At 47.6% G+C, this 24087-nt stretch overlaps 1 protein-coding gene across 3 annotated transcripts; it reads left to right on the top strand.

Annotated features, from left to right (window-relative positions):
• On the top strand, nt 590-23628 carry AK2 (adenylate kinase 2). 3 transcript variants are annotated; one of them, XM_005676684.3, is made up of 7 exons: nt 602-779; nt 11612-11737; nt 14012-14122; nt 14252-14346; nt 19092-19164; nt 20334-20529; nt 22751-23628. In XM_005676684.3, the coding sequence occupies exons 1-7, from the start codon at nt 681-683 to the stop codon at nt 22753-22755; spliced, it is 705 nt and encodes a 234-aa protein (XP_005676741.1). In that variant the 5' UTR covers nt 602-680; the 3' UTR covers nt 22756-23628. The 3 variants fall into 3 exon arrangements, with proteins under 3 accessions (XP_017913576.1, XP_005676740.1, XP_005676741.1); XM_005676683.2 differs by lacking the exon at nt 22751-23628 and having other exon boundaries at nt 597-779; nt 20334-20700; XM_018058087.1 differs by lacking the exons at nt 14252-14346; nt 20334-20529; nt 22751-23628 and having other exon boundaries at nt 590-779; nt 19092-19163.

Raw genomic sequence — 24087 nt, 5'->3', positions numbered from 1 at the left:
TGTTTTAAGTGCTACAATTAATATCTTTGTTAAACAAGTCTTTACGTATATCCTAGATTATGTCCTTGGATTTCCTGAAAGTAGAATTGCTAGACCGAAGGATATTTGATACATATTAGCCAATTTGTCTTCTAAAACTGATTTCACTCATTTGTACTCCCACAGGCAATTTTATAGGACTTCACAACGGCACCCCACTCCAGTACTCTTGCCTGGAAAATCCTATGGACGGAGGAGCCTGGTAGGCTGCAGTCCATGGGGTCGCTAAGAGTCGGGCACTACTGAGCGACTTCACTTTCACTTTCACTCGGTTTGCCCGTGCCATTAACTGTCAAAAGCCTATCTAGAACCCGGAGGCCGGCCTTTAGGCTCGCTTCACGTTTTCCCGCCCACTCCGCACAGCCGGCTCGAGCCCCGCCCCTTTGTACATGGTGGCCCGCCCCTTCCGACTCACTCAAAGATTCTGTCCAATCAAAAGCATCTTTCCCCAGTCTGGCTACGTGGTTGGTAAGCTGAAGTTTCTGTCGCGCTCAGGGGCGGGCGGAGCGGACTGACGGACATGGCGACGGACCAGTGTGAGCGGCGAGCGAGGCGTGCGTGGCGTGCGTGGCGCGCTGGCCTGGAAGCGCTAGACCTGAGAGGTGTGCGGGCGGGTTGAGCAGTGAGAGGTTTTGGCAGCCATGGCTCCCAACGTGCCTGCGGCCGAACCTGTCCCAGAATCTCCTAAAGGCATCCGGGCCGTGCTCCTAGGGCCGCCCGGAGCCGGCAAGGGTACCCAGGTGAGCTGCTGAGCCGGGCTTGTCGGTGGAGCCCGTGGAACTTCAAGGTCAGGGTGGCCGAAGGTCCGGTTCGCCCCAGACTCAGGCGGCGCGGGCTGAGGCCTGGACGGGGGGGTTCCCTGGCTGGCGTTTGGGGTTCTGGTAGGTGTTTTGGGGAGGGTCCAAGTTGGAGGTCGAGGGAGTCTGAGTTAGAGTTCTTGAGTGCCCCAGGCCTGAGGTGCTGTGTTAGGGGATCAAAGGACTGAGTAGATTCCTTTAGGGTTTAGAAGCTGAGAAGATTTGAAGGGTAAGGGTGAGCCCTGGACTGAGGCATGTAGATCGGAACCCGAGTTGAAAACAAGGACCCTAGATTGAGTGCGATTTGACAGTGGATTATGTTCGAGGGTAACGTTCCCGGCAGTCACGGTAGGGGTACGTTTCTGGTATTGACTAATGTCTGAAGGCGGAGGAGCATCTCCCGGACGTGCGGAAAAGCGCGAGCTGTACTACGCTGATAAGGAGAGCTGCTCAGAGAAGTGAGGTATGACCTGTCTGAGCCAAATTAGGTGAATGGGAGAGGGTATCTCAATGTACAGGTAAGAAAACAGGCCTGGAGAGGTCAGATGACTTTCCCAAGTTAGTAAAATTGACCTCAAGGAGCCTTGAACCTCAAGGCTCTGTGTGATTGGAGAGAGGTCACCTTCTGCTGATTGTGAGGCCTTTGGCACCTGGGACATAATGGGCCCATAGATCAGGGATGAGATTTATGATCTCAGGATTTGGAAGCCCATAAGTGAAGTCGCTCAGTTGTGTCCGACTCTTTGCGACCCGTGGACTGTAGCCCACCAAGCCTCTCTGTCCATGGGATTCTCCAGGCAAGAATACTGGAGTGGGTTGCCATTTCCTTTTCCAGGGGATCTTCTCCACCCAGGGATCGAACCCAGGTCTCCCACATTGCAGGCAGACGCTTTAACCTCAGCTCTGCCAGGGAAGCCTTTAAATACAAGAATACAGTCTCCCAGAAAACCTCCTATAGAGACACAGAACTTCAGATCCAAGTACTAACATCAAAGATTTCAAGGGAGGAAAGGAAGCCAGGTTGAAAGTAGAAGGGGGAGGAGGTGGGAGAGGGGTGCGAAAGGGGTGGCCTTACAGATGTCTTCTGCCACCTACAGATACCCAGGCGTTATGGGACTTTTCCCTGGGCCTCCAGAGAAGGGAGGACTGGAACTCGGCACTACCAGAAACCAGACCAGACCAGAACCAGAATTCGAGTTCTCTGCCAAGAGGAGCTGATCAGTCTCCAATCCTCAGCTCAGGCTGAGGGCCTTTCGACCAGATTCCTGCGTCCAGGACCGGGGGACTAGAAAAACAGGGAAGGATAGGTAGGGTTAAGGAGAGGGAAGGGGAGAGAGGTCAATAAAGGCTCTTGTTACTTACCGGTTGGGGCACTCTAGCCAGTTGTCTGCATCAGGAGGAGACCAGGGACAAAATGGTCCCAGTTGCAGCTGCTGGGTCTGGTCCATTGGTAGGCAAGTTGGCCCCTGAGTACCCCGAGTGGTCAGGGTTTCAGTCTCAGCGAAGAAGAATCCCACCAGAGTCGCCATTTGTTGCAGGAAGGCGGACCCCTTCCAGGGCCCGAAACTGAGCTTTTGTCTAACACTCGGAAATGAATTGTCCGAGGGGACACATGTGCCGACAAAGCAAGAGATTTTATTGGGAAAGGGCACCCGGGTGGAGAGCAATAGAGTAAGGAAACCCAGGAGAACTGCTCTGAGATTGGGTTATTATCCTCCTGGAATTGCCCCCGCCCCTCCCAGACCTCAGGATTTTGCTGGTTGTTAGGGTCTAAAGAAAGAATTCCTGAAAATCTGAGCTCCTAAGTAAATGGGACTCTGGATGCTGCTCTGTGACCCCCTCTTCTATTCCTAGTCCTTGCAAAGATTACAAAGTCTGGGCAGACAATTTGTCTTACTTTTTCTTGGAACTCTTGTGACACCCAGCACATTACTTGGCACTTGATGAGGTTACTAGATACGGATGATGCAGAGAAGGGGAGTCTGGGAGGATTCAGTTCATTCCTGTGACTTTGCTTTTCGGCTCTGGCTACTAGGTCAAGAGACCTCAGCCTGAGCTGAGGATTGGAGACTGATCAGCTCCTCTTGGCAGAGAACTCGAATTCTGGTTCTGGTCTGGTCTGGTTTCTGGTAGTGCCAAGTTCCAGTCCTCCCTTCTCTGGAGGCCCAGGAAAAAGTCCCATAACGCCTGGGTATCTGTAGGTGGCAGGAGACATCTGTAAGTCCACACCTTTCGCCCCCCCCCCCAACCTCCTCCCCCTTCTTTCAACCTGGCTTCCTTTCCTCCCTTGAAATCTTTGATGTTAGTACTTGGATCTGAAGTTCTGTGTCTCTATAGGAGGTTTTCTGAGAGACTGTATTCTTGTATTTAAGGGCTTCCCTGGTGGTGCAGAGGTTAAAGCATCTGCCTGCAATGTGGGAGACCTGGGTTCGATCCCTGGGTCAGGAAGATCCCCTGGAGAAGGAAATGGCAACCCACTTCAGTATTCTTGCCTGGAGAATCCCATGGACAGAGAGGCTTGGTGGGCTACAGTCCACGGGTCGCAAAGAGTTGGACACGACTGAGTGACTTCACTTTCACTTTCACTAGGTCAAGATGGGCTTCTGAAATGGTTCATTGGTAGAGAATCTGCCTGCTAGTGATCCCTGGGTGGGAGTATTCCCGTGGAGAAGGAAATGGCAACCCACTCCAGTATTCTTGCCTGAAAAACCCCATGGACAGAGGGCCTGGTGGGCTGCAGTCCATGGAATTGCAGAGTTGAACATAACTGAGCACGCATGCACTCAGTCAAGAAAGACCACTTTCCCTTTTCTGTCTGTAGCCAGAGCCGATTTGCCCTTGAGGCTCACAGTTACCTAATCCACTTGTCCTTTCATACTGAAGGTTCCTCTTTCCTGTTGCTGCCACCCTCAGTTATTAGGTAACCTGTGGCTAGGTGTGTTTAATCCCAAACTCTATGGACTTCTGCTGTGAGTGACCAAGGTAAACAAGGTAACTCAAATGCATTGACTTTTTTTTTTTTTCTTAGTTCATATTGAAGTTAATAATTTCAGTGGTTGTGAAATGGACAGCCAATCTCAGTGCTGAGGCAAGGGCTTGACAGTTTAACAAACTTGTAACTTCTAGGCCTCACTGCTGTCAGCTGAAAAATGGGGATAATGCTTATGCGGTCAGCATTTCTTGAGCACCAGACATTGGAGACAGAGCAGTAAACGACGGAGAAGGTCCTTGTCCCTCTAGACCAAAAGTTAACAAGGATACTGGAAAATTATGTGTGTGTAAAGCACACCTAGATGACAACCTGGTGCATAGTAGGTGTTCACTAATTGTTGACTTATCTTAATTGATAATACATTCCCTCAACCCCCAACTCAGTTGTATCTCAGTATAAAGGGTGATGTACTCAGGAAGTTTTGAGGGGAATTCTACTTATGAGCTGACTTATAAGGGTGTATATATGATGAGAGTTGGTCAGAGAAGGCCTTACGGAAGTCAGGGAGATGTGATTTTAGCTGGGACTTGAAAGGGTAAAATTTACACAAGTTGCTTAACCTCTGTACACCTTTCTTAAGGTATTGGGAACCACAGGGATACTGGCAGTTGTAGTTTTAAGGATTAAAACTGTTCATAAATCAGAGGTTGCAGAGTGGCAGCCTGCAGCAGCTTGTAGCCTGCAGACACACCCCAGCTTTTAGTTACGAAGAGTTTGAATACACAAAACATGACAGGATGGTGTAATGAGCCTCCAGGTACACATCCAGGCCCAGCTACCATCAGCTGGTGGCCATTCTTTCCCCATCTGGTCTCCCTTCACAAATGATTTTAAAGAAGCTCCCAGATATTGTAACATTTCAATTGTAAATATCTCAGTGTGTATCTCTGAAAGATTCTTTTTGTAGAAAAACATAATATTCCATAAAAAATAAATAGTAGGAGTAAATGTTTATGTTTCTATTCATTTGCATTTCAAGTCTCATTTTTTTATTAGTATTTTTTTAAGTGTTTCTGTATTTATTTGACTGCACTGGATCTTAGTGGCCACCCTCAGCATCTTCGATCTTTAGTTGCAGCATGTGGGATCTCATTCCCTGACTGAGGGTTGAACACCGTGCCCCCTGCATAGGGAGCTTGGAGTCTTAGCTGCTGGACCACCAGGGAAGTCCTTCAGGTCTCTTTCAATTTACAGGTTGTCCTGTACCTTGGGTTAGTGCCTAGTACCTACTCAGTAATTTTTTTCTTCCCACTGGTGCTTCCTTTTACACTTGTATAAACTCAGTGTCTTAGGTATTTAATGTTGGCATGACTGAAATAATTGTCTCCTTTTAAAAGTTAGTTTTAACTAAAATAGTTAAACATTTTTAAACTGCTTGCTTTTGCATCAGTATGCTGCTGCTGCTGCTGCCGCTGCCGTCGCTGTCGCTTCAGTCATGTCCAACTCTGTGTGATCCCATAGACGCCAGCCCACCAGGCTCCCCCGTCCCTGGGATCCTCCAGGCTAGAACACTGAAGTGGGTTGCCATTCTCCAATGCATGAAACTGAAAAGTGAAAGTGAAGTCACTCAGTTGTGTCCGACTCTTCGCGACCCCATGGACTGCAGCCCACCAGGCTCTTTCGTCCATGGGATTTTCCAGGCAAGAGTACTGGAGTGGGTTGCCATTGCTTTCTCCATAATACTGTCTAAAATATCTGGACCACGTGGGTTTGTTATTTTGTTTAAATAACCTTATTTCCTTGTCTCCCTTTTGGGGTTGGATGTTCCTAGGGTGCAGCCAAAACCACAGTGTGTTTCCTGTTTTCCCCTGCCAACCCCTCCATAGTTTCTTCCATGTGTCCAGCTGACACCAGTTCTTCGTGGCCAGCATGTGTAGGCTGTCAGCTGGCGTCTTGCAGATCAGGCTTGGTCAGTTATGTCTGTGCGCTAACACAGTGCAGAAGCAAGCTCAGTGAGACGCACGTTCCTATTCCCCCTTTTACAGCTAGAGACACTGAAGCCCAAAGAGCTTGTTCTCTAGGTTACAGGGCAGGTAATTGGCTGCTCTTGCATCTGAATGACTCTGGAGCTCCTGCTCTTTCTGCTGCCCTGGGTTAGATTTGTCTCCTACGCTGTACATGTTTTCTTAGGTAAGTTCCTTGCTAGAGCTGCAGGGTAGCCCTCAAGAGGGTGTGAGTGAGTGAGTGAGTGAAGTCACTCAGTCGTGTCCGACTCTTTGCGACCCCGTGGACCGTAACCTACCAGACTCCTCCGTCCATGGGATTTTCCAGGCAAGAATACTAGAGTGGGTTGCCATTTCCTTCTCCAGGGGATCTTCCCGACCCAGGGATTGAACCTGGGTCTCCCGCCTTGCAGGCAAACGCTTTAACCTTTGAGCCACCAGGTCACCCTTTTCTGGGTTCTGTGACAGACTCCCCGTATTCCTCCCCCATCTCCCCCCCACCCCCCACCCCAGCCAGAGATTTAATCCTTTTAATCCAGATTTAATGTCGTCTGATTTAATCTTTCAGCCCTTGGAGGAAGGTCCTGTTATCTTTGTGTTTTTACTGATAAACTGAGGTCCAGTCTGTATCTTGCCCTAGGACATAGGTAAAGTAGCAAGGATAGGATTTGAACTTGTGACCGATTTCTTGAACAGCATTACCATCCTGTTGTTGCTTGCAGTCTAAGTGTAGGAGCAGAAACGAACATACATGCAAGCAGTACTTGCTAGTGCAGAGTACCACAGCGGAAGTATTGATGAGTGACTGACAACTGCTCAGATAGTTCAGGGTTAGAACAAGGACTATGATTTGCTGAGGGCTTCCCTGATAGCTCGGTTGGCAAAGAATCTGCCTGCAGTGCAGGAGACCCCAGTTCAATTCCTGGGTTCAGGAAGATCTGCTGGAGAAGGGATAGGTGACCCACTCCAGTATTCTTGGGCTTCCTTTGTGGCTCAGCTGGTAAAGAATCTGCCTGTAATGCGAGAGACCTGGGTTCAATCCCTGGGTTGGGAAGATACCCTGGAGAAGATACCCATTCCAGTATTCTGGCCTGGAGAATTCCATGGACTGTGTAGTCCATGGGGTCACAAAGAGTCGGACACGACTGAGCCACTTTCACTTATGATTTGTTGAGAATCTTCTGTTCCTCCTACCCTCCCAGTGAAGAATGTTCCATTCTTTCTCCTACCTACCCACTGATACACCCAATTTATAGATGAAGAAATAGTCTCAAAGAATCACTAACCTGAGGATAGTGATTACATGAGGTTACATGGTCAGTTAAAAGGCACAGCTGAAATTCAAACACAGGTTTCTGTGCTTTTAAATGACTTTTAAGTATAATACACGTAGAGAAAGGTGCAGACATCTTAAGAGGGCGGCTTGATGAATTTTCACATGTGAACACACTTGTGTAGCTTGTACCCATATCAAGAAACAACATTGCCAGCACTGTGAAGGCTTCTTGTACTCTATTCCGCACAAACACACACACACATACACACCTTCCCCAAGGACAGCCACTAAGGCTTTGGGGGTGGTGGTTTTGTTAGGTAAGTTCTTTGCTAGAGCTGCAGGGTAAAGAAGGCTATTTAGTGTCATTGATAAGAGCTAGGGCTTGACAGTCTTGAGACCAGTTACCAGATCTGCTGTTACTAACTTTGCGATTTGGGGCAACTTAGCCTCTGAATTTCATTTGTAAAATGCAGATAAAAATACTTACTACCTCCTGTATTTGTTATGTGGTTTAGTTGCTAAGTCATATCTAACTCTTTGCAACCCCATGGACAGTAGCCCACCAGGTTCCTCTGTCCATGGGATTTCCCAGGCAAGAATACTGGGGTGGGTTGCCATTTCCTTCTCCAGTTATATATTATACATACTGTAAACAATGCATGGAAAAATTGCTTGGCATCTTGCAAACACCGAGTTAGCTGATGATTCCTTCTCAGAGGAAGAAAGGATAGTCCGGGAGGTTTTGGGTGGGGGAGAGATACTCAGAAGTTGACTCTAGAAGGGAGAGGGTAGAACTTGCACCAGTAAGGGGAAGGGAGAGGGTATTCCTGCATAGAGAGGAGCTTGAGCTGAGGTCCATGGAGAAGCTTATGTATTTGGAAATCAAACAGAGCAGCTGTTAGTAGTGGTGCAGGGCATCCAGGTAGGGGGCTTGTGGAGGCAAATTTGAGTAGCTTGGGAGGTAAAGGAAGTTGGTTAGGGAGGGCATGGAGCACGCTACTAAGCTATTAGAACTTCTCCCGTGTTGCCCTGGGGGAACGTTGAGGCTTCTGAACGTGTGTGTTGCGGGGTGGGTAGCGCGTCCAACAGTATTTTAGATGATTGCAGCTGTATGGGCAGAAGCACTGGAGGTGAGAGTGGGAAAGACTGCACAGACGATGATTTTGAGGTGAGAACACAAGTGTGTGTGCTCAGTCACTCAGGCCGACTCTGCAGCACCATGGAGTGAAGCCCACCAGACTCCTCGTCCATGCAATTTTCCAGGCAAGAGTACTGGAGGGGTTGCCATTTCCTCCTCCATGGGATCTTCCCAACCCAGGGATCAAACCCATGTCTCTTACATCTCCTGTATTAGCAGATAGATTCTTTACCACTGAGCCACCTGGGAAGCCCCCAAGAAGACAAGTGATCTTGATTAAATCAAATCTTGACTCAATTTCCCTTTATTTCCCTAAATGTTGGGCACTGTGCTGAATTCTTTTATGGATATATAATCTTACCAAACCCCCATAACATGTCTGAAGGTCGCTCAATCATACACTTTAAAGATGGGCCTGGCTTTGTATTTTTAGCACGTGCCCTAGATGATTGTGATAACACACTGAAGTTGGAGAGCGCTAGCCCCACCATGCTACCTCCCATCCTAACAGTTTGAGCCTTTCTGACCCACACCTTCCCAAACCACAGGTTTCTCACACAGGTGGGGTCCTTGAGCTTGACAGTGGCCCGTGGCTAGTGAGACATGTGGCTCAGGGCCTCAGCCACAGCAGAATATGGCCTAGGGGTCAGCAGCATAGCCAGTCCTGAGGCACGTTTAAAATCAGATGCCCAGGCTCCACCCTACTGAATTAGAATCTGTATTTTAGCAGCACCCTTAGGTGGTTTGGAGTAGAAAAAGCATTGCTTATAAGGACTTCCTGGTGGCTCAGATGGTAAATCGTCTGCCTACACTGTGGGAGACCTGGGTTCAATCCCTGGGTCGGGAAGATCTTCTGGAGAAGGAAGTGGCAACCCACTCCAGTATTCTTGTCTGGAAAATCCCATGGATGCAGGAGCCTGGTAGTCTACAGTCCGTGGGGTCACAAAGAGTCGGACACGACTAAGCGAATTCACTCACTCAAATTCACTCATAAGCGTTAAGTCAGGGGAATATAATACAGCCATTTCATCAGGCTTCTTCTATAGTTTGCAATGAAAGAATAGTGTGGAAAATAGACCATGAAGGAGGTCTTCTAATTACTGAATGCCTATAGTGTGGGGCTTCCCAGGTGGCGCATTGGTAAAGAATCCACCTGGGGGTTGCATAGAGTCAGACACAACTGAGTGAGCACACACACACACACACACATAGAGTCAGATACAACTGAGTGAGTGCGCGCACACACACACACACACACACACACACACAGTGTGTCTGATGTTTTGGGTACTTTATTTCATTTTATCCTAACAACAGCCCTGTGAAGTAGACATTGTCTCCCATTTAACTGGTGAGGAAACAGATTCTAAGAAATTAAGTAACTAGCCAAAGGTCATACAGCTTTTGGGGGCCGCCAGGTTCATATGCATATCTGTCTGACTCCTCAGTTCATGCTCTTTGCAGCCCACCACAATGATTCCTGTGCAGCCAGCAAAAAATGAAGGAGTTAGCCTTCCTCCATGCCACCCTTTCCCTCTGGGAGTGTTGTTTCACAGAGCTGCAGAGTCCAGAGTCACCTGAAACAGCACAGAAGTGTCCTGTGGTTTGGGGTGATAAAAATAGGATGGTTAGGTTCTGTGCTAACAGCGCTTTGCTGGTGTTTTGGTTAGTCTCTCCCTTGGAAAAGGCGTGACCTCCAAATTTTCCACCCAAGTTAATTTCAACAACCAAGAAGAAAGATCGCCAGAAAAGCACAGCCTTCTGGTTTTGTGGCCGCTGTGCCAGGCCAAAGGACCGGACACTTTCCATTGCCAGAGGGGCCTGACCTTCATTGCTTTTCTAAAGTGCTGTTTTTAACATCTCACCTGGATTCTGTTTTGCTCAGAAGTCAGTTCTTTGCTTGAGCTGAATCAGTCCGTGACTCACAAATGAGCACTTGTTGCACTGAACCCTGTCTATTTAGCTTTTATCATGCGCGTATAAGAAAACTCCCAACAAACTGGTTTGAACAAGGTCCCCACCCTACTTATTTTCTAAAACAGTTGAACCAGAAAGGTAAGTGTTAGGCTTTTGAACGGATTCTATTCCTTTTGAATTCTGCGTTCTTTTTTGCCTCTGCAAAACCAGTGTGCAACTGTCCAGGGTCTCTTCCTCTTTTGGCATTCATCCAGTTGTGTAGTCTACTGCACTGTGAGCTCATAGGGGACAGTCTGTGTCTCCTGCTCATCTGTTTCACTGGCTCCCAGCAAGGTTCTTAGAAGAGGCGTATGAGTGAACATGGAATTAAGGCAGGGGTCACAGTAACAGTTAATGCTTCCTGAGCACTTACAGTGACTCTTCATAGTCTCATCAATCCAGTGATACGGGAGATGATAGTACCATCTCCATTTTACCTAGAGGAAATTTAAAATTTACAGAAGTGATACAGTTTTTCTCAAGTCACATACCCAGTCTTGGTGGACCTGGTGTCTGAAACGCAGGCAGTTTGACTCTCCGGCCCATGCTCCTAACCAAAAGGCTATCCTGCCTACTAACACTACCAAGAGCTCACTTTGCCAGATGCCGTGCTGTTCTGAGTCGCTTCAGTCATGTCTGACCCCACCATCCTATGGAATGTAGTCTGCCAGGGTCCTCTGCCTGTGGGATTCTCCAGGCAAAAATTCTGGAGTGGGCTGCCGTTTCCTCTTCCAGGGGATCTTCCCGACCCAGGGATCAAACTCACATCTCGTGTCTCTTGCACTGGCAGGCGTGTTCTTTACCACAGCTCCGCTTGGGAAGGCCCACTGCTTGTCAGGTGGTCCTCATAGCTCATCTGGTGTTCGTTGCTACCTTGCGAGATGGAGCCTTTGTGCTTTCATTTTAAACAGATTAGAAAATTGCGCCTCTTGAGAGGTTAAGTGATTTGGTCCAGGTAATGCAGCTACCTAGTGACAGGAAAGGGGAAGACCGAGTCTGCCCGGGGGCGACTTCTGCATCTGGCTCCAGCTGCCTCCCACACTGGTGACCGCAGTACTTGACATCTGCACATCCATTCCTTTGGCAAATATTCACTGAACATATTACATGCCAGGCATCGTGCCAAGTGCTTTATATACGTGGACTCTTAAACTTCAGAGCAACTGTCTGTTTCAATTCCCGTTCATAATGGGGAAGCTGAGGATGTGTGTCACTAGTGTGTCTAGTGAAAGCAGTGATAATAGCTGATATTTATGACAATTTCCTGTGCTAGGCTCACTGTTGCCAGTGCCTTCCATGTATTATCTCATGTAATTCAATAATGTAAGGTAGTTTTATCCCTGTTACAGGTAAGGAAATTGGCATTTGTGCACACAGCCAGTAAGTGACAGAGTCAGATTCATACCAGGCAGTCAAACTCCAAGGCCTGCACTGTTAACTGAATCCTGTGTTTTGTCCTGCCCTCCACAGGCACCCAAATTGGCTGAAAACTTCTGTGTCTGCCATTTGGCTACCGGAGACATGCTGAGGGCCATGGTGGCTTCCGGCTCAGAGCTGGGAAAGAAGCTGAAGGCGACTATGGACGCTGGGAAGCTGGTGGGTTCGGTGGGACCAGTGAACTCTGATCTTCCTCAGTCCAGGCCTGCCCTGCCAGGGTGACCACCAGCCGCATGTAGCTACTGAAATTCGTTTTAATTTAAAATTAACTTTCTCAGTTTCACTTGCCACATTTCAGGTTTTTGCTATCCAGCGCAGATATAGAACTTTTTAATGTTTATAAGTTTGTTTGTTTACTTCAGCGGGTGCTTGCTGCACAGGCTTTTCTCTAGTTGCCTCGAGTGGGAGCTACTCTCTAGTTGCGGCCCGCAGGCTTCTCATTGCGGTGGCTTCCCTTGTTGAGCCTGAGCTCCGCAGTACTTGGGGCACGTGGGCTCAGTAGTTGTGGCTCCCGGGCTCTAGGGCACAGGCTCAGTAGTTGTGGCATGAGGGCTTAGTTGCCCCACAGCATGTGGGATCCTCCCGGCTCAGGGATCGAACCTGTCTTCTACATTGTCAGGCAGATTACTGAGCCACCAGGGAAGACCCGAGACAGAACATTTTAATCTCTGTAGAAAGTTCTGTCAGACAGCCCTGTGCTGTGGGGAATTGCAACAAACTGGAAGATGATATGAACTTTTACATTAGCAAGGCTGCTTGGTTCATTCTGAATTTATGGCACTGATTTTATTCACAGTATTCTTGAAGTTCCTTTGTGCTGGCGTATTTTGTAATATACCCCTGGTTTTTAGGGCGAGAAACAAAACTGACATCCCTAGACCAGAACTCAAGTGTCCTTCAAGAGAGGACTCAAGAAGGCACAGGGTGCTTTTCCTTAGTTTTGTGACTCTCTTCTCTATCTCTTAACAGAGGGGTTGCTTGGCAGTTAACAAAAGTATCCTTCTTATTTGGAGAATATAATAGCATTTTCTCTTGTTTTTAGTCCAGTTGATCTGATAGGAGAAGTACAGTTTGTTATCCACTAGATTGTTTTTGGTTAGTGTATGTGCTAAGTTGCTTCAGCAGTATCTGACTCTGTGTGACCGTATGGACTATAGCCTGCCAGACTCCTCTGTCCATGGAGTTCTCCAGGCAAGAATACTGGAGTCAATTGCCATCCCCTCCTCCAGGGAATCTTCCCAGCCCCGGGATCAAACCCCCATCTCTTATGTCTCCTGCATTGGCAGGTGGATTCTTTATCACTAGCACCACCCGGGTGCCAGAGCTTAATCGTAACTGAGTTTTTCTGGGATTTGGTCTTGGGAAGAATCATTCTGTGCTTGGGCCTCTGGTCTTTACATATCTTAGTATGTTGGTTAGGGCAGGTGCTGGGCTGAGTTACCTCCTGTCAGGCTTTGAGATTCTGGAGCTGGGGTAGCTCTGCCAACACGCCCACTGCCCCTTTACTTCTAGCTTGCCCTTCATGTGAGTGAGGCTGTCAGTCACTCCTGAGAGCTGGGTATTTTGGACTTTGGACCTTGATAGAAGATCCTGTACTGAGAACAAAATGGGATGTGGCAATGAGATTACTTATCTCCAGCCTTCACTTAGTTTTAGAGCTTATACTTTGTCCCCAAGTTCACAGCTGGTCCCGGGAGATAAGAGCATTAGCTACCACAATGGGCAGCCTTCACTTTAACACTGGCAGGGAGCTTTTCTTCCAGTGATAACCCAGGAGGAAAACTAGTTTTTGAAAGCCAAAGAGGATCCTCTCTAGGGTTTTCAGAGAGGCTCAGAGGGTGTTGGGCTGGCTCCCTGGTTCTGACCCAGTCTTGTCAGGTCAGTAAACTCTGTTGCTTCCTGTCCAAGGTGACCTGGGTCCCTTTACTGTTAGCCTAATCAAAATTGTGAAACAGGTTAAGTTGGTGCCTTTTGAGCTTTTGGTCAACCCTCATTCTCTCCTGGAGCCTTCCTCAGATGGTCTCTCAGCCGTGTACCCTCACTTTCTTGTGTCTAGAGGACAGCTAATTGCTGAGAAGCTGTTATGTGATGGTTACGACTCTGACTAATAGCCAGAGAGGCCTTCGGGACCTAAGACTTGGAGGTCTCCAGGTGGGGTGACAGGCCCTGGAATCCTCTTTCCTCTCCCAGATTACGGGGACACAGGAGAGTCTCAAGGGAAGAGAATGTGTGTGCGGCAACCACAGAAATAATCATGAAACTGAATCTTCCAAAGGGAGCTACTCCATAGTTGCTCTGATTTTTGCTTCTTTGGGATCAAGAACCTGTTTAGTAATCAGGCTATACAGACACAGACTTGTAACCCTGGAGTTGGGCCAATGCCACCTCGTTAATGGATATAACCCCAACAGCTGTTTTGTTCTTGACTTCCAGGTGAGTGATGAAATGGTCGTGGAGCTCATTGAAAAGAATTTGGAGACCCCTCCATGCAAAAATGGTTTTCTTCTAGATGGCTTCCCTCGGACCGTGAGGCAGGCAGAAATGGTGAGTGACTTGGTTTTGTATCACCAAGGCAGGAAAGCAAATCCTTTCCCTTTATCTCTTTATTCCTTTGAGGGAAGTGGGTCTTACCAAGCTCTAGCAGCTTAGGTGGGCCACATGCTCTTTCTACAGCTTGATGACCTCATGAAGAAGAGGAAAGAGAAGCTTGATTCTGTGATTGAATTCAGCATCCCAGACTCTCTGCTCATCCGGAGAATCACAGGAAGGTATTTGTCCCCTGAAGGTCCCTTCTTTTCATGCTTCCTCAGAGCTTTGGCAGACCACGGGAACTGCTCTGGCCTAATCCCAGCCACGAAGCTTAGTGCCGTTTCCACATGGATTGATCTTATTTGGTGACATGGGATGGGGATGTGGAAAGAAGAGCAAGGGATCCGAAGTCCAGCAGCAGCTCAGTCCTGTCACCTTTTAACTCTGACCCTAGGCAAGTTTCTTAACCTCTCTAAGGCTGTATCCTTATGTTGCATGGGGGTAATAGTACCTGCTTCAAGGAACCGTTGTGCATGATAAATAGCGTGTTGTACATAGTTCAGAACCTTGCTCACATGGATGCTTAAGAAATACTAAATTCCTTACACGTGTAGAGAGTGCTTTTTAAGTTTTATTTCAGCTGGAGTTGCCATACGTTGCTGTAGGCTTTGTATTTGTTATAAAAATAGCAGGACCATCTTCACAGAGTTTAGAAATTGAAGAAAATTTTGTTTACGGTACAGCCAGCTTAGCAAAAAACACTGATTTATTTGTGTGTTTTGTTTTAAAGTGCTGACCTGTCTATGGGAGTTAACATTGAACACAGAAGCGCTTCTGCTTCTGAAGAGTGGCTCTTAAAGTGCCATTGCTCTAGGCTACAGTTTACTTAACCCTTCCACCGTCACTCTACACATGCTTTGTGCTGCCTTCCAGAGATGTGTGGGAAGCTTCCAACTGCTAATAGACCCTCCCATTCTTATCTTTATTATAGACCATAGCTTATTTTGATCCCTTAGTCATTTTATTTATTTTTTAAAAAATTCATCTATTTGTCCATTACTGTACCAATCGGAGAAGGCAGTGGCACCCCACTCCAGTACTCTTGCCTGGAAAATCCCATGGGCGGCGGAGCCTGGTAGGCTGCAGTCCATGGGGTCGCTGAGAGTTGGACATGACTCAGTGACTTCACTTTCACTTTTCACTTTCATGCATTGGAGAAGGAAATGGCAACCTACTCCAGTGTTCTTGCCTGGAGAATCCCAGGGATGGGGGAGCCTGGTGGGCTGCCATCTATGGGGTCGCACAGTGTCGAACACGACTGAAGCAACTTAGCAGCAGTAGCAGCCATACCAATAGTACACTTTATTTTTAAAGCTGTTATTTTTTTTTTTTTAATGTGGACCATTTTTAAAGTCTTTTATTGAATTTGTTACAATATTGTTTCTGTTTTATGTTTTGATTTTTGGCCACAAGGTATGTGGAATCTTAGCTCCCTGGCCAGGAATGGAAACCATGCCCCTGCATTGGAAGGCAAAGTCTTAACCACTAGACCGCCAGGGAAGTCCCCCTTTAGTCACTTTAATGGAATCTCAGGAAGGTGGTCAGCTTTCCATCTTGAACCATACTCCTGTGACCATTATTTTTCATTGCTGCATGTTGTTTCACAGAAGCTGAACCATCATTTACTTCATTATTCCCTAGTTGTTGTATATTTGTGTTTCTACTAGTTGCCTACTGTCAAACTGATGCTCTGACCATTGTAGTACATGTAAGTTATGTAATTAAGGGGTCATGATTTTTTTTATTATAAATGTACTACTTTGATTTCCTAATGAGGTTGAGCATTTTCCCCCATGTGTCTGCAGTTCGTGTCTTTAAGGAGAGAGACAGCAGAATAAGTGTTAGAGGTGTTCTGGAAGGCGGTGTTAGATACAGGGGAATGCACCTTGTATTAATTTCCTTTTCAAATGTCCAGGTTTCGTATTTCCAGCTATTGCATAGGCTCCTTCAGTGCAAATTTTTTGTTTCTTTGCACTGGCACAGAGTAGGCAAAGTTGATACAGTCCAAGAAGCAGTAGGGTTGATAGGAAGGGACATCACCAGGGCTGGGGTCCCAGACATTGCAAAGTAAATGTTAACAGAACTAGATGACACAAGGGACCTTTGATCTGATTGGCCCAGCTTCCTAAGTGCCTGCTTTGTGCACAGCACAGCTCTGGGAGCAAGGGACCAAGAGAGGATATACCAGTGCCCATCTCTGACCTCAGAGTGTCCACAAACCCTACATGAAACCTGGGCTGTTTAGTGCAGTAGGGGTCCAGTAAGAGAGCCCGCGGGCAGAGAGGGAAGGTTGGCTAGGAGAGAGGCATAAAGTGAGACTTGACCTTCCTGGATAGAGAGGATTTTCTTGAGGCTTTCCCAGAAGGAAGTAGAGGCAAGAATGTCCAGAGCTGGAGAAATGGCCTGGGAGCCTGGATGGTAGAATGAGAGAGGTTGGGAAGGTGCAAGGTCTGCCAAGGAGCAGAGAGGGTAGACCTGCCTGAATCAGGAGTCATGGGATGTCCTTAAGCCACTAGGTGCTGTGGCCAATACAGCACTCTAAGAATATTGGCTTGGTCCTGGTATACAGACTCAATTGAGGGAAAGAAGAAACAGACAAGGACCCCACCAAGGAGCCTCGTGTGAGCCACCTGTGGAGTGACGAGGCTAAAGTTGGCTGGTGGGGAACCGAGCGATTCTGAGAACAAACTACACAATTGTAGATGGCGACAGAGGGAAGGCTCAGTCTCTTGGTTTGGAAGTGAGTGCTTTCCTCACAGAGGAGGAAACAGAACAGGTCAGACTGTGTGAAAGTGCTTTTCCAAGTCCAATTGTATGTATGTCAGTGGCAGAATAGGCACCAAAAGCTGCTTTCTGCCTCATCGTCCACTGTGCTGATGGTTGCCAGAAAGAGAGTCAGGAACTAACCAGTTTAATACGGATCTTATCTGACACGATAAGATTGAATTGGCTCAGGCCTCACTTCTAATAATTTTATGGGTGATTATTTTATTCCTTGCCATAAGTGTGGCTGGTGGGTTTTGTTTTAACCTGTTCAGTGTTGGCTCTCTGGTTTCGTTGGTTTCTTACGTCTTGTGCCATTGCCATTCTGTGGATGAGAACACAGGTGTCTGAAGTATCACCGCCAAGGCAGCAGTGACTGTAGCATCCCAGCCTGGTCCCCCCACATCTTCACCTCCAGGCCAGGCTCCGTGGCTATCAGAGCTGTTTTGGAACTTTGGTCCTTGAGACCAGTCCCATTTTAAGAACTTGGAGATTGGTTTCTTTTCCCTTCTAGGAAATGAGTCTTGCATTCTTCTTAAAATGATATTTGGGGATGGAGAAGGAGCAGTGTGTTTATACGTAACTGGAGGGCTGGGGAAATCTGAGAGTGAGCGAGAGCTGATGTAGAGACATGGAGAGGAGAGAGTTGTGTTTGTTGCAGCCTGGCTGCTGTATGCCCTGTGCTATGCAGAAGGTGATGAAACATGGTCCAGGGACTTCCCTGGTGGTCCAGTGGTTAAGACTTCATGCTTGGGGACATGGGTTCAGATCCTGGTTGAGGAACTAAGATCCCACATTCTGCGAGGTTCAGCCAGAAAAAAAGAAACATGGTCCCCATCTCATGCCCCAGCCCTTCCCAAAGAGAAAGCTGTAGTCGAGCCCCAGCTCCTGCTCTTCTCTCTGGGTCTTCCAGTGGGCGTCATTTCCAGTGAATGCACCAGAGGAACCCCTCCAGCAACTCAAAGAAAGGCTCAACCTTGGGCTGTGTGATTGCAGTCACTTGTCGCCCGACCACCTTATTCTATAAATGGACCCCTTGGCCCTCCAAAAGTATACTGTCATGAAAACACAGTGCCGCATTTTGCAAATGTGTGTCGCTTCTGAAGTCTGACTCAGACTTTCCCAACTGATGTGCTGAAATACTGACCCCCTCTGCCACCAGAGCAAGCACGCTGAGTACTTTCTGTGCCTGCCAAGAGGTAGAAAATGTTGGGAAGCTCTGGTCTAACAGACTTCATGAGGAGAGCAGCCGTCGGCTAAATAAGCAGATCTTGGTTGGCATAGAATTGGGAGACCACAGGAACTCGAGAGGGGCCCAGCCGCGGAGCAGCATTTGGCCTGTGTCCTTCCCTTGTTAGGTTTCGGGGCTCCTGTGATGTGGCCACTGCCAGTCAGGGGCATGGGCTTATTGCTTAAGGGGACATGGCAGAGATGCAGCTGCCAGCTACATATCCTGTGCCAGATAAAAGCTTCTTCTTGAGCTCTTTGTTCTGTGACTTAGATGTCAGTTTTCTTGACACCTTGAGTATTGCCCTCTGACGGCTGGGCTGTCTGTGTCTCTGGTCACAGAGGTGTGCGGCATTGTCTGGTGGCATCTGCGTCCATAGCACGTGTTTTTTCCTATCGCTCCTTTCTTGTTTTTTACCCAAAGTAGGTTAGAAAATAAGGGTGGTCTGTCTGTCCTCTGTCCCCCATGGCACGTTGTCCAAGTCTCTGTTAAAGGATTACCCCGTCTACTGTAGCTACTTATTTCCGCATTTGTCTCCCTCTATGTTAAGCACTGTTTTTGACCAGGGATCTTGACTCACTTCTCTGTAGCCCCTGGATTCAGCTCAAGACCTGAACTGGACTAGGCAGTTAGTCAGCACTTGTTGAATGAACAGGTGAATGCATGGGTGGCTGTGTGAGACCTATGGGACACATAGCCCACAGGCTGTCATGCCAGCCTCCAGCCAGCCAGCCGCTTATTTTAATGTTGGGTCAAAAGAGAAAAGATACTCACTCTGGTCTAAGCCCAGTTATTTTCCTAAGCAAGGGATGCCTGTAACTGGTTTCTCTGCTGGATTAAAGTCGTTGCATCCAGCTTCTCTGTCTGTGCCTGTGGTCTTGGAGACCCCTGGAGTTCCAGCAGCCTGATTGATGTTCATTTGCTGTCTTGCAGACTGATTCACCCCCCGAGTGGCCGCTCCTACCACGAGGAGTTCAACCCCCCAAAGGAATCCATGAAAGATGATGTATGTAAATTCAGGATGGGAAATGTCCTTTTCTTTCCTTCTTCTTTCTTACTTCACTTTTTCTTCTTTTTTTCTTCCTTTTTTTCTTCCCATTGTCCCTCTATTCCTACCACCATCATGAGAAGTATCACTGTTACGTAAATCACATGGACTGTGGCTCATCTTTAAAGTGTCCCTCCAGGTGATTTATTGTTTGACCTTGAGGTAGCCACCAATGCCAGCTACTTGATGGTGCCCAGTTTTTACCTGTTTTGTCCAGAGCAGCCCCTTCCTGGCATCATGGGAACCTCAATGGTGAACTAATCAGGAGGAGAAGGCTGCTTGGAAGCCCGAATTAAAGCCAGGGTTGGGAAGACAGGACTGAAGAGAGGTTTGTTGACCAGCCCCGCTTCAGAAGCATATCCTCTCTCTCTAATAACTCTACTATGCCCTGCAGATTCCAGAAGAGCCTGGCCAGGTTAACACTGCCAAGTCCCTATGACAGTCTTCAGTTTTTTGCAGATGTAAAAGGGAGGGTCTCATACATAGTTGTGGTAACATTTGCCATAAATAGTTCATTTCGTCTGTTTTAGAACTTGCAGGCCACAACAGAACAAATTTCCTGTACTGAACCTTTGTCAAATGAGACAAGTCCATCAGGTCATACAGGTTTCAAAGCCATCTGCCAACTTTGTCACATTTCAGAGTTGCGATGCTATCACTCAGCGTCCCCCGCCCCCTGCACTTGCCCCTTTTAGAACGTTGATGGCCTGGTAAAAAAACTGAGGCAGTCAAGATCGTAATTGCTACTGCAGCTCTGATTTTGATGTATTCTCCTGGTCTCAGGGGCCTCTTTTTCTTGTTTCTGACCCTTGAAGTGTTTGTCCTGGAAGCTGAACAGCCTGAGCACCAGCTATGAGATAAAGACATTGCCCATCGCCTCCCTCAGCCCTGTTATCACAGTTGCTGTTTCAGGCTCCCCGATTTCTCTGGACCAGGTGGTCTGCTCCTGGGACCAATTTGCTGGGAATAGTGAAGGTCTTCATAGTTTTCTATTGAAGGAGGTCTAGATTGTCTGTCTTTCCCTGTGATGGACTTTGGGATCAGACAGCATCTCAGATCTGCATCTGGCCTTGGATTAGGAGACCTTGCTGAGTCCCAGCCTTTCATTGCCCTCTTGTTGTTCTCAGGTCACTGGGGAACCCTTGATCCGCCGATCAGATGATAATGAGAAGGCCTTGAAAATCCGCCTGAAGGCCTACCACACTCAAACCACCCCGCTGGTGGAGTACTACAGTAAACGAGGGATCCACTCTGCCATCGATGCATCCCAGACCCCTGACGTCGTGTTTGCAAGCATCCTAGCAGCATTCTCCAAAGCCACATGTAAAGACTTGGTTATGTTTATTTAATGTTGGGTCCGAAAAAGAATTTCTTTCTTCTTCCTTTCCCTGTTGAACGAGTGGGTGGGAATGGCAGAGTAGGCAGAGGGAAGCTTCCTCAGGCCAGCAAGAATATCATTTGATGTATTGATTAAAAAAGCACTTGCTTCATGTACCTTTGGTGTGTGTGCAAGTCTCATCTCATCTGTGTGTGTGTGTGCACATGCACACACGTGTGTCAGTATGTGTACACTCTTGTACTTCTTAAGTTGTAGGCGAGACTGTTTACTTCTTTAGCCATATTCTTTATTTTCGACTTCCCTGGTGGCTCAGATGGTAAAGCATCTGTCTGCAATGCAGGAGACCTGGGTTGGGAAGATCCCCTAGAGAAGGAAATGGCAATCCACTCCAGGACTATTGCCTGGAAAATCCCATGGACAGAGGAGCCTGGTAGGCTATAGTCCATGGGGTTGCAAAGAGTCAGACACGACTGAGCGACTTCACTTCATTTCACTTTATTTTCGACCAAAATAAATTAACTCAGGTATCCACCAGGCAGAGAAGTTCCTGGGTATTTTTCCATCTCCAGTAACTAATTAGAAGTCCTAGGTCACATGCAGTCAGGCAGGGCTACAGTTCCTGATGGCAGACTGTTGGCCAGAAATTCCACTTGTTTTCTCACCTATAATGAAAAGTCAATGAGTCTGTGTGAAAAGGGATCATTATTTTTTTTTCCCCTAAACAGGAATAAAAAGGCACTTACTTTATAGATTGCAGAAATTACTGGGAGAGGGTATCACCATAGAAAGAGCCTGGCCAAGTTGAATTATTTTTGTGATCTGCACCATGGTTCTGTAAAGTAGGAATCATTCAGCACCTGTGTTGAATACTAAATTGATGCCAAAGAATTAAACCAGGTGAAAGGTCCTCTTGAATTCAGACTATCTTCTGAACATCCAGGCTGGGCATCTGAGAGCAGCCAGTCCACTTCCCCAAAGACAGCAAGATAGATTTGTCTTTATTTTTAATGTTTGCTCCGTTTCCAAGTGTGAACAAAATGGTGATTTGAGGATCATTTGGAGATCATGTTGATTAGAATTTATTTAAGCCCAGTAACTACTGGATATGAAATCAGATATATCCCTTTTGAACTCAACCCTCTCCCTTCTTTATCTAGTCCTTTACCCCTTATGTCATGACGGTGGTGGCCACAGTCTCCCCAAGAAAGGACCACCCCCAAAATAAGATCACCTATGGCCGTAACCAGCTTTTCTTCCTAACCTCAGCTCCCGGCTCTTAGGCATCTCCTGAGGTCCACAGTGTGCCTTTTGGTCTCTGGTTTGATCTTTGGCAAACAGAGGAATTAATAGACTGCTATGAGGGACCACAAAAACAGCAGGCTCTGGAAAAACCATTAAAAAGTCAGTGACAGGTCCAGTAAATAATGCCACCTGCCCAGGGTACTCTGCCGACTCAGTGCAGTGGCCGCGGAAGTGCCCAGCCCCCACCTGACCTGAGCGCTCCTGCTGTCTGGGACTGCCAGAGGGCTTGTCCTCTGTTTGCCTGGAAACTGGCTGCGGTACGTGGCCACCTGTGTCCCTCTCTGTCTGCTTCGAGTGAGTGTCTGCTGGCTCTGCTCTGCCTTGTTTCCCTGGCTGGAGACTTAACTCCACCCATTCTTAACGGAAACCCAGCCTGGCATGGGATGTTTCTGGGAAGCACATGATTTCTGAGAATGGACAAGGAAAGGGAGTGAAACCAAAACTGTCTGCTGTGTCTGCAGGGATCTGGGTTTCTTCTCTGGGTGAAGTGGCCTCGTGAATCTTAGAGTTGACTCCCCTTTGAATGGGGACAGTTGCAGGCACTTGGCCTCAAAGTTGAGGTCCTTGGATGATTGTTGATAGGGCGTGCATGATCCGTGCTCAAATATTTGTCATCCGTCCGTGTGCATTCACACGTGCACACACATACGTGTGATATTTGGGCTGCCAATGGGAAAGGGAAGGTCGTCGGTGCAGATGTCCTTTTGGGGGTGGGTAGAATTCAATTTTTGCTTTGCTTAATTCCAGAGCCTTAACCTCAGCAGGCATGAGAGCTTTCACCTGGCAGAGAAATATCCAGTGTTTAATGCATTTGGTTGCTGGGGTGTGCATGCCAACATTCTCTGATGGTTACTTGGTTTTTTAAAACCCATTTTGTTTTCTCTTGTCTCCTCTTTATTTCAGCCTAGTAACAGAAGGCCAGGCGAGACTGCACCACCACTCATCACCCCACGGCATGATCCCTGCTCTTAGGTGCTGGGCAGAGGGAGGGGCGGTCAGGGTAAGGATGGGGAGGGAGGAGTGGTGAGGGCCCAAGCGGGGGAGAGGAGCTGTGCTGCCGTGAAGCAATTTCTTTTACATGGAATAGGACTCTTAAAAGTATAAGCAAAGGGAAAAATTAATTTTTTAAAACACTTGATTGGAGGGTATAAATAGAAACAAAGAGATGCAGTACTATTTCTAAGGAATCATGTTTTCATTTACTTTGCACTGGTGACAACTGGACAGGTCTCAGTACCCTGAGACCTCAGCTTTTATCAGAACCTCATGCCAGCCCAGGAATGCAGGAAATCACACTGTTGTCCTGTCTGTCCCATAGCTTGAAACAGGGCAGGAGTTGATTACTAATCCTGGCTACCCATACCATGAAATCAGAACGTCATCTCCACACATGAAAGAGACATGGAGTGTGTTCCTGGGGGCAGCATCTCAACAAATCTGGCTTACTGGAGTCATGGGGCGGGCTGGTGTCCCTCCCTTCATACTCACCACTGATTTACCAGCTCACCTGCCCTCGTGGGTGAGCCCTCGGCAGCCACCCAGTGTACGCCACAGTCCTGCACTCTTGCCTTCCTCCATCCACATCGTGTGAAAGGACTCTTTTTAATGAATGAGCAAGTGTCCTAAGCAACATTATCCAAAGACTGTCCTTTCCATCCTCAAATCCTATGACTGGGATCACTCTACAACACTGTGATGTATTATTTTCAATGAGGTGCCTTTCTTAACTGTCCAAATGCTGCCTTGTTTGGCCCCTAAATAAAGTGTGTTAAAAGTTTGTATCCCCTGTTGTGGCATTTTTTAAGGAGATGCAGGCTAGTAAAGTGACGCTGAATTCTGGATCTGACTTGGAAGCCCTTTCTCTGGGTCCTTAGAAGTCATGAGAAGGCAGGAAGATCCAAGTGTGTGCTGATAAGAAGAGTCTGCTCCCTCTTGGCCTTCAGCTCATCTGTGGGGTTTTCTTGAGCCCAAGGACAAGGCATCTTGGGCCAGTGGAAACAGTGCTGTGCTTTGGGTTCAGGGATGTACAACAAATCCCAGCCAATCATTTACTCTGCTCCTGTTTCCTCATGTGAAAAAGAGACTAGTGTTGGTCCAGTGGTTAAGACTTATCTGCCAGTGCAGGGGACACTGGTTCGATCCCGGGTCTGGGAAGATCCCACATGCCGTGGAGCACCTGGACCCATGTACCACAGCTACTGAGCCTGTGCTCTGAAGCCTGCAAGGTGCGACTATTGAGC

The sequence above is a fragment of the Capra hircus genome, chromosome 2, assembly GCF_001704415.2.
Source record: "Capra hircus breed San Clemente chromosome 2, ASM170441v1, whole genome shotgun sequence".
NCBI classification, from domain to species: Eukaryota; Metazoa; Chordata; class Mammalia; order Artiodactyla; family Bovidae; genus Capra; species Capra hircus.
This window is presented reverse-complemented; position numbering and strand designations above follow the sequence as displayed.

Excerpts from the sequence above, each read along its gene's own strand:
- AK2 (XM_005676683.2), top strand. The coding sequence starts at position 681 with ATGGCTCCCAACGTGCCTGCGGCCGAACCTGTCCCAGAATCTCCTAAA. Across the intron at positions 11,738-14,011 it reads CTATGGACGCTGGGAAGCTG|GTGAGTGATGAAATGGTCGT; the intron begins GTGGGTTCGGTG and ends CTTGACTTCCAG. Across the intron at positions 19,165-20,333 it reads AGGAATCCATGAAAGATGAT|GTCACTGGGGAACCCTTGAT; the intron begins GTATGTAAATTC and ends TGTTGTTCTCAG.